The sequence below is a fragment of the Eptatretus burgeri genome, chromosome 17, assembly GCF_056783735.1.
Source record: "Eptatretus burgeri isolate ZD-2024b chromosome 17, Ebu_testis_v1, whole genome shotgun sequence".
Classification (NCBI taxonomy): Eukaryota; Metazoa; Chordata; class Myxini; order Myxiniformes; family Myxinidae; genus Eptatretus; species Eptatretus burgeri.
In genome coordinates, this window is record NC_140977.1 from 51,187,621 (window position 1) to 51,197,620 (window position 10,000).

Genomic DNA, 10,000 nt, shown 5'->3' on the forward strand with positions numbered 1-10,000 from the left:
GAGAGACAGAGAGAGACAGGTGAGGTCAAACATTGAGTAGGTGAGGTCAAACAAGAAGGTGAGTTCAAATGAGTGACCCCCACTGACTGCATCGGTTTAGAGAGAAGGCCCATGAACATCTCATGAATATCCAAATACTACATAATATGACTGATAACATTTGTAGAAGTTGTGCATTCCTTACTGTTCTGTTCTCCGATGTAAGGTGTATTGCTACATCCCCACTTGGAATCCATCCATCGACATGATTTCCAGAGGTCTGTGCCAATATTGTCAGACTGCAACCATGACTGCAAAGGGGGGGGGGGGAAGAATCACACAATATATTATACAAATGTACAACATAAGCAGTTTTGTTTAAAATGCTACACAATAAGATCTCATCAATTGTATCCAACTTTAGGGATGGCACGGTGGCCTCCAGGTGCGCACACTCACCTCTAAGCTGTCTTGCCTGATCCAGCTATAAAAAAACTGTTATCCTGGTGTTTTACAGGGCCAGGATGATTCTTCAATGTGTCTGCCGTCCCTCGGATTGATGTTGAACGGGTGTCATGTCTGCCGACACTATGGTTGGTAGACTTTAAGGTTCTATGGCGTCCTTCGTAAATAGTAGTAGGTGAGCTATTGCCGGCACCCTGAACAAATTACAAATTCCTGACATCACTACTGCTGGGAGAGGGATGGAAAACTGCCCAGCATGACCCAAGGCCTAGAAACTGCTTTGGCAGAAGCAACGCTCTGTATCACAGAGTAAGGAAGGTACTGTACATCGGATTGGATATTTAACTTTGGTCCACTGATTGGGGGAAGTGTGATCAAATTGTAAAACTCTTATTCTTGCGTTAATGGGGAGACTGTCTTTTGGAGCACATCCTCTTTCAAAGAAGACTTTGATGGAGAAAGACCCTCTTGATGACTAAGGTGAGATATTTAGCGGATCTACAATGCAGGTGTTAATTTACCTTCCCCTTTTGGCCGTGTTGGTCAATGTAGTCACCATGGGTGATAACTCTCCTTCAGGAGACAAAAGTCCGTCCTGATTGATTTCTCACCCAAAGTAATTTTTTAATTATTTTGGTGCCATACATGGATGCCATTTTGAACAGTCTCTATAAAATCTCATACGGGCTAATATTTCACCTCTGCCTGCCCAGAAGCCAAACAGCTTGGTGGGAGATTTGCATTCAGCATCCGTTTGTACATTTGCTATGCAGTACCAGTGGGCACACCTGCTCCCCAGGTTGGAGTACCTTCCTCGGCCCACCTTTGGTGGGCAATGAGCTGCTGCGGAGTGATTTTGGAAATGTACTTTATAATTTTCGTCCTTTTTGAAGGAAATTTTATTCTTCACAACATATCATCATACTACGTGAGCCGTTTCATTCAAACAAATTAAAAAAAAATAAGGAAGATGATTTATAATACTGGCCACCACCAAAGTTGGCACTATTTCCACCACACATCAATCTTGGAATTTACGTTTGCTCCATTAGACTAAGATTTATAACCATTCTTTTAAATTGGATGAATGATGCTTTTGGGACTTTTGTTTTTTAATAATGAAGTTTTTTTAGGAAAGGGAACTCAGTGCTAGACAATTATCAACTTGGGGGGCAAATAAACAATGGAGGGAATGGCTGCAAGAATAGGATTGGAAACCGAGCTGTCTGGATGTGGAGGGAAAAAAATGAAGCAGAAAATTATGACAAAAGACGAAGAAGTGGCCGAAACTTTGAAGTGCAAGATGATGCTTTGAGTGCTGAAGCAAAACCCACGTTGTCGATGGTGCTGACGAAGAGGAAGATGAGCGCGGCAACGTGCAGCACAACAATCCCGACGAGGAGCGCCTTCATGTTGATTTCTTGTGGGAAGAGGCAGCTGGTGGGGAAGAACACAATTGAGAGAATGAAATTTCTGTTGATCTTCATTTTTAACGCATATGTCTATTTACAAGTTTACCAACATGGACTGGCTCTCGGGTAGTCTGGACAGGAAGGTAATGTCACTACCGTAGAATTTCATGCACATTTCCCTCCACATATTTCCAAGTTTCTCGGCATACAGGTGTGCAGGAAACAGATTGAAAGCATATTGTGGATGGACATGTTTGATGGAGAGATCTTTACTGTAATTATGTAAGGCTGACTTTTCTTATGGACACTGAGAAATGGAGCGACTCAATGTTCCTGTGAACATTGATAGGCCTTCGGCTTAAAAGCTGGTAGTCCATAGAATGAGTAGAAGGATGTTAACGAAATTTTGTGCAGATTTGGAAAGGTAATTGCATAAGAAAGAGAAAAGGATACTCTTGTAAATATTGACAACTTTCTCAAGGAATATTGTTCTTGTTGGTCACTCAATTATAATGTTGGTTTCCTGGTGCACCGGTGGGATTGCGTTGTGATGATACGATGATGCATTCGAGTGATATCCAATCAGCTTGGTAGAGCGTATCACTTTAACATAAAACGCCAAATCTTTTGAGCCAAAACATTGGAGTTCTATTTCGGACAACCATATTTTTCTTTTGAATTTTAGTTCAGGTCCGAATCCAGATCCAGCCTATCAGTAGGATACAAAACATCAACTGTCCAGTCTGCCAGAGGTATGCGCTCTACCGAGTGCCGTTTTAGTTTTACCTGGATTTACCAAGTTAATTGTAATATCTTTTATGTTAACTAACCAAACTATCTGTGTAACTAACCAAATTCGTTTGTGCAATCTCAACCTTCTCATCAAAGTTTCAAATTGATGGTTCACCCCTGTATCATGTCATCTCCCCAATCCCCACTCACGATATTTTCCACCCCTATTAACCATAACCAACCCAACCCGTCTGACTTGCAAGGTTTCAGTGTCTCCTCCTTTCCTCTCTCTCTCTCTCTCTCTCTCTCTCTCTCTCTCTCTCTCTCTCTCTCTCTCTCTCTCTCTCTCTCTCTCTCTCTCTCTCTCTGTCTCTCCCCTCTTTTCTTGTTCATTCACTCCCTTGTTTGTTGCATCCGCCTGTAGCCCTCCTATCAGTACCTTGCATTTTGCCCTTCCATGAGACGAGATTTTGAATACAAAAAAAAACCCAGAGGATACCCTGTAACCTTTAAAGAAATCAAGTTTCCTGACTAGTTTGGAAACATTAAGCTAAACGATGGAAACGTTATTTTTCTAAGCAAATTAATGATGCTCGTGCACTTGATGTTGCCGTATCATACACTGTACAGGAGAATAGGATGAAATAGGAGCAGAAAAGGACAAGGGATCCATATTAAAGTCCACTTCCTGGTGTAGCTCCTCTCAAAAAAGTTTCACAAACAGGGTGCCGCACCAATTTTTCACTCATATTAAGACTTTGCCTTTTCTTGGACTTTGAACCTTGCCCGAATTGAGAGGCTTTGATCTTTCGAAATGACTTTGACACCTATCGTCCAGGTCACCTTGATTGTCAGGTCAAGTATTTAATTTACTTGCCACGGGTACCAGTTAATCCAGTTCCAGCTGTTGCGTGGTCGAGTGGTTGGTGACAAAATCTGCTCTCCTGCCAGGTTATTATATAACTCAGGACAAGATCTATCAAAGGGCAGATGAGCTCTTCATGAGCTATCAACCATATAGATAGGTAGTAAGTCAGCTTTTGTCAACTGTCCAGGCAGATGTGAATGCCCACCCTTGTTGGAGCCTTGGTTGGCTTCCAATTTTCAGTCGCTGGAGCCTCGAGTTTGTCTTTGGTTGAGCGGGTGCTTGTTGTTCTGAGTGTGCTTCCAGCCTCAGCTTGGTGACCCTGCTGGAGCCACCTTGCTTTTGCAGAAAGTAGCAATCGAGGTAGTGCATTGCATTGAAAGCCAGGTAGTTAGAGACCCAAACCCTGATGTCATGCTCAGGGAGATTGTCTCTTCAGTATAAAAATGGACTAGTTCATAACGTATTTTCCTGTTCTTTGCCAGTTCACAACTGGTATTTGCACTTGTCTTTGCTCAGACATACCTGCTCCCTGTGTCCATGTCCTTGAGATGTCTAGGCCCTGGCATTAGCCTATCTGGTTAAAAGTCTCTCTCGCGATCTCACCAAATTAAACTGCTGCGTCTTCATTTCTCTGAACGGTGATAAGTATCTTTAACTATTTGTTCACCTGACCACCTCCATTGATTCTTTGCTCCAAACATTTCCATCATGGCGATCTCAATGTGCGTAACTCCATTTGGTTTTCTAATTCATCTCACACTGACTGGCTTGCCTACAAATTGAGACCTCCATTCTTAATAATCTTTCTCAATTTGTCACAACCCCCATTCACATTCCTGATTACCCTCCTGATCACCCTCACACTCTCAACTTATTTTCTCACATTCAGGCTAACTCCTTATCTTCAAAACTACTCCTACGATCGATCCCCTGACCATTGCTATATTTCTCCAAACACCACCCTTCACACCCTAAACGAACAACATCCCTCTACTAAGTGTCCTCTTTGGCAATTTGCAACTTTGTTAACTAGACTTGTTTCATTTAATCACATTCAAATAACAAATTCATTCTCATCGCAAATATAGTGAACACTCATGTTCCTTTTCTTTTTCATGTCTCAAAGTCATCTTTCTCACCAACTTCTTCGATCGCCATTTTGAGAGTTTAATTTCACTCAGGCCGCCGTTGGAAACCACACATTTCAACTATAGCCGGAAAATCTTCCCAGAAAGTAGGATTTGTTTTCTGAGTTAAGAAGCACCAGCAACTAACCCGTCTGTAATTCACTCACTTCTACGCTTTATAACTTGTAATACCGGCTTCCACCAGATGGCGCAATATGATACACATTTACATCATGAGAATTGGGGCCCACCACCTATACCCTGAACCCCTGAGACTATTAAAAAAAAACTTACTATAAGACTAAAAGACGATGAAAAAAAAACGAATTTGGTTGAGATTAACGAGAGAAAAAAAAACAGTCGGAGTCGTCGTTCAAGAAACAAACAGGCAAACACTTCTACTGACCATTGGTGGTTTATGGTTTAGATAATTATCTGTGACTTTTCAGTTCGTACACAGTAAACCAACACTTGTTTCATCAACTGGATTATAGATGTAACATGCTATGTTGAACAGATGTGAGAATCAGTGAATACCTATTGGGGAACTCGCTCGAGCGTGTACCTCCGTCAATTCTTCCTTGCCACACACACCCAACATGTCCAACATGTTTCAGACGAATCCGTCCACAACTTTTTGAGATACCATGCAAAATATCACTTTTGTGCCGATCTCTCAACGGTGAAGAATTACTTTAAAAATTCTAGTAGTCGGATCCGGATCCAGATCTTCACCAAAATCGAATCAGTTCGTCCTTGTCACACACCGAACCTGTCCACAAAATTTCATCTGGATGCGTGCAAAAATTTTGAGATATCCTGAACACAGACAGACAAACAAACAGACAAGCCGTTTGAGATATCCTGAACAAAATCAAAATTTTTGAGATATCCTGAACACAAACAGACAAAACAAACAGACAAGCGACATCGGTGGTCGCTACATAATTGCATACCAATCATGCAGTTTTTGACGGATCGGGCTGAAATTTTTTGACAAAGAGGTTGATTATAGTGCGCATAAAAGCCTGGAAGCCGATTTTTGATTTTCAAAAATTTTTTTTTAGGATTTTTCAAAAATTTCAAAGTCCCGTTGCTAGGTAACGGTGGTGTCCATAGCAACGGTGCTCAAAAGCATACAACTAGATCCTGGTATGAACCTACCAGTCAAGTTTCATCAAAATCGGTTGACTCCTCTGGCCTCCAGAGCTGTCCATTACAAACAAACATACAGACAGACGGAAAAACTGAGAATAAGGGTTGTCTAGTGACCACCCAACAAACATACAAACAAACAAACAAACAGACACAATGGAGTGAAAACATAACATCCTTCACCTTCGGTGGCAGAGGTCATAATGGTTTAAGGATATACCTGCCAGTTGTGTTGAAGTTATCATGTTAACACCACACCAAGCACAACCCTCTCTACATACACCTAGAGCAAAACATTGCCATGAAAAAAACACACATGGTATTTGGATTTATACAGGAAACGTAAATTCTTTTAAAATAATACAGTGAAATTGGATTTCATATTTAAATATCAAACAGGATATGCCATGAGAAACTTGGCCTCATATTTGTTGACAGGGGGATGATGGGGTTGGGAGGCACAGAGCAAGTGAGATGCTTGTTACCTCTGCAACTGAAGGTGCGCAGACGTTGTTTTCACCCCTGTCTGTCTGAGTGTGAGCAGGATATCTCAAAACGTTATGGACGGATTCAGACAAAACTCGGTGGACAAGTTGCTTGTTTATCAAGGACGAATTGATTCAAATTTGCTGAAGATCTGGATCCGGATCCTCGAATTTTTACATTTTACAAGTGATTCTGATCGCCTTTGAAAGGTGGGGCCAAAAATCGATATATAGCACGATATTTCAAAAAGTTGTGGATGGATTGTGACGAAACTTGCTGATGAGTTGGTTGGGTGACAAGAACAAGCCGATTCGATTTTGGTTCAGATCTGGATTCAGACCCGACCTATCAGTGGGGTACAAAACGTAAACTATTCAGCCTGGCGGAGGAGCGCACTCTCCTGAGTGCCGTTCTAGTTCTTCTTTGTTTTCTTCAATATATTGCGTCCATCGCACACTTTGAAGAACATAACTGGAGTCACCATCATGACTCTTGATATTCACAAAACCATGGATGTCAAAAATGAGGACTTATTCACTTGCTAGATATAGTAACCGGCTGTTAGGGTTAGGGTTAGGTTAGTGTGTTAGCGTTAGGGTTAGGATTAGGGTTAGAGTTCTGCCACCACACACCATGCCAGGTATAGCTCCTGCCACCATACGCGAGCTGGTCATGCACACAGCATCATCGGTTGTCAGTTTTGTCTTGCACACATCATAATGGATTTAATCCTCAAAAGACGTGCATTTGCAAACTCTACCACCAAAATCATCCCACTGTGTGTAAACTCTACATGGCAACAGCTCCCCCAAAGGAATTTGACTCTCAGCGAAAGAATATTTCGGCTTCAGAATTTTCCGATTGCTCTACTATTATATATATATATATATATATATATATATATATATATATATATATATATATATATATATTTTTTTTTTTTAAATCCATTTTGCAGCCACACCCATTCATCTGCACAGTTTGCCATTCAAGCAGCAATGGCTATTCTCTGTGCTGTCGTGCGCTCCCTCTCCACCCACGTCTGCATCGCCCCCACCGAGGTCCCTATATCCGCCCGCAGCAACCCCACCCTCCTGGATCCGAGCTTGCCTGGCTTCGCACACCCTCAAGCTCATCGAAATGAGCTCCAGATGTTCCACTCGAGACAGGGCGTTGTTGCACATTCTCGATGCACATGTACAGATATGCGCTTGCACAGATTTGGAAATGGACAGTGAACAAGACGCCAACTTCCAAGAGCTCCATCATGAGCCTTCCATGGATTCCATCGTTGGTGATCTCTCATTCTATGCCACCCACATTGGTGGATCCATGAAACTACATGAGATTGTACTCCAGGGCAAAGATTTGTACAATTTTTCCACAAATTTTGCACCTTGTCCTTAGTCGTAGGCAAACCTCTTTCCATCCATTATGCAGAGTTTACATGTTTGTATCATTAAGAGAAATAAACTCAGATGACCGTGAAACGAAAATCGTCATCGGCAACAGAAAAATCCCAAAATCACATGATTGCATCCCCCAAAAGATGGATATCGAATTAAGAAGGACTCAAGTCATTCCCACAAGACTTCCAACGTCGTGAAAAACATCATCATTCAACTGTCACCTGAAATTGGACCAAGAATATTCAAATATCCACCACAAACGGTCCCAACTACCGTCAACACTTCTCGCTACCACATCAAAACTCATCTTACGGACGGCCTGAAAACAAACCCCAATATCAAATGCAGAAAGTCCCATTATTGCGTGAGAAAACCTCAAAATGAAATGGGGGGGGGGGAAGAAAATCCACAGACTCACCGGAGCTGGGTCGGGACGGGACGGAACAGACACGCACGCAGGGCTGGGCACAACTTATGTATGAAAGCAAAAAGGGACACCGCCCTAGCATGGGTGGGAGCTGAAATATGAAGGGAAAAAAGGGGGTGGGGTAAGTGGTCATGGAGGCTTGAGGGAAAGGGGAAAGAGTTTGCGAGGAAAAGTTACCCAAGAAAGGGTGGTGTCTGTTCTTGCAGAGAGTTTGAGAATCATTGCAACTTTCTGCCACAGTACTTGGTTCAATAATATATATATATATATATATATATATATATATATATATATATATATATATATATATATATATATATATATGACATCGATGAATTAAACTTCCCCCATCACTATGATATGATTTGTCAAAGCTTCAGTCACCATTGAAGTTATAAATCTGGAAAGTTTGCACTGAAATAATTTGGAAGTTATCATTGGCTTTTCAGCTCACAGCGGTCCAAAAAACCTATCCCGTACAACATCCCCAGGCTACTCACTTGATGTCACCTCCAAAGAACCCTGCACACCACAATCTCCTCCCTGACACTGTGTGCACACCTATTTAACAGGTGAGCCTGCTCCAAAGTCGTCCGACTGCTTTCACCTTAACTGACGCTGACGACGTAAAGAAGCACGAAACCTATAAACTCAGCTGTATCCGCAATCGATAAACTTTTCAAACCCAAAGTCAACACCCATCCACTTCGCTCTCAAGTTATTCTCAAACATAGTCCTTTGCCAGATTTTTGGGGCCCCTCCCAAAGCCTCGTAAAGCAGAGCCAGGACCATGTGCGTGCACAGCGAGTGCGGCTGAACCTGGAGCCTGGGTGTTTATTTATTTATCTTCATGGCATTTGTTTGAGAGCGCTGCTATTTCACCGTCACCCAGCTCGCAAGCATTGCCGTGCCCAACCACAGTTGCCTGGGTGTCAACTGAGCAACCGTCGAAAGGAGCATGGCACCCGCTCAGACCCAGAGTTTGTGGCCATCTTGGGGCGTGCCTGGTTGTGCAGCTTCTTTGGCACACACAAAACCGAAGTATTCACTGACATAGTCATGATCTTTGCCTCAACATTTTGTCAGGTAGCTTACCCATCTCATTCCCATACATCTTTCATTGATTGACCGTTTATCTGATGTTCTTTTTGACTCCAGCAACTCAAGTTGGTCATCAGGAAAGACTTCAAAGATATGAATGCAGATTTCCCTTGCTTACAAGCCAAGGCAAGTTGGGGGTAAGTGACAGGCAGGTATGCGGTGATTGACTGGCAGCTCCATTTTGCTAGCAAGCATTCACAGGCACAGTTCACGGAAAATTAAACTGGGACTTCATGAGGTTCAGAGCTGTGAGTGCTTGTACGAAGAAGAATACAGATCAATTATGCGCAACCCCCCCCCCCCCCCATTGTTATCTCACACCCTGACCTGAAAATATCACAACACTTGGAAGCTTCTTCCAATTCTTTGCATACTCGGTCTGTGGAAGCAAATTTACATTCTCAGCAGGAAGCGACGTGTGGAGCCCACAGCCACCCAGGATCCTAATAATATGAATGACGAGGCACCATGCAGGTAGAGAGGATACACACATGCAGTGGATCTCCTTTGGACCCGAGATATGTCGAGGAATTTCTGATGGATGTTGTGTTTGCCTTATTGGTGTACACCCATGACTTGACTGGGACAGGAAAGATAGACCATACATGTCCCTCAGATGCTTCGCTTGAAGGAACACACTAAAAGTGTGTATCATATTGTTAAGCATATGACTTTGGGGAAATTAGGTTTAGTTTATTATAGTTATTTCCACAGTACATGTTCAGCATCACGGCATGGAATAAGTGTATGATGGGGAGTGTCGAATTTGCTTGAATGAAGTTATCTTCATCTGCCTTCCTAGGCTGTTCATGTTGACATACCCATTTCCCCTACATTGG

The 10,000-nt window shown here is 42.5% G+C and overlaps 1 protein-coding gene across 2 annotated transcripts in view; it reads right to left on the reverse strand.

The window, feature by feature from the left end:
* The window catches only part of LOC147010086 (peripheral myelin protein 22-like), a 17,052-nt gene extending 8,328 nt beyond the window's left edge, over positions 1-8,724 (reverse strand). The window contains exons 1-3 of one of the 2 annotated variants that reach the window (XM_085861630.1): positions 8,561-8,724; positions 1,779-1,881; positions 185-290 (exon numbers count right to left, since the gene is read on the reverse strand). In XM_085861630.1, the coding sequence (XP_085717756.1) occupies positions 185-290; positions 1,779-1,856 (184 nt within the window). In that variant the 5' untranslated portion in view covers positions 1,857-1,881; positions 8,561-8,724. Of the gene's footprint in view, positions 1-184; positions 291-1,778; positions 1,882-8,051; positions 8,152-8,560 lie in introns of those variants that run through there. The other variant, XM_085861629.1, reaches the window with a different exon arrangement.
* Between the last annotated feature and the right edge of the window lie 1,276 nt (positions 8,725-10,000).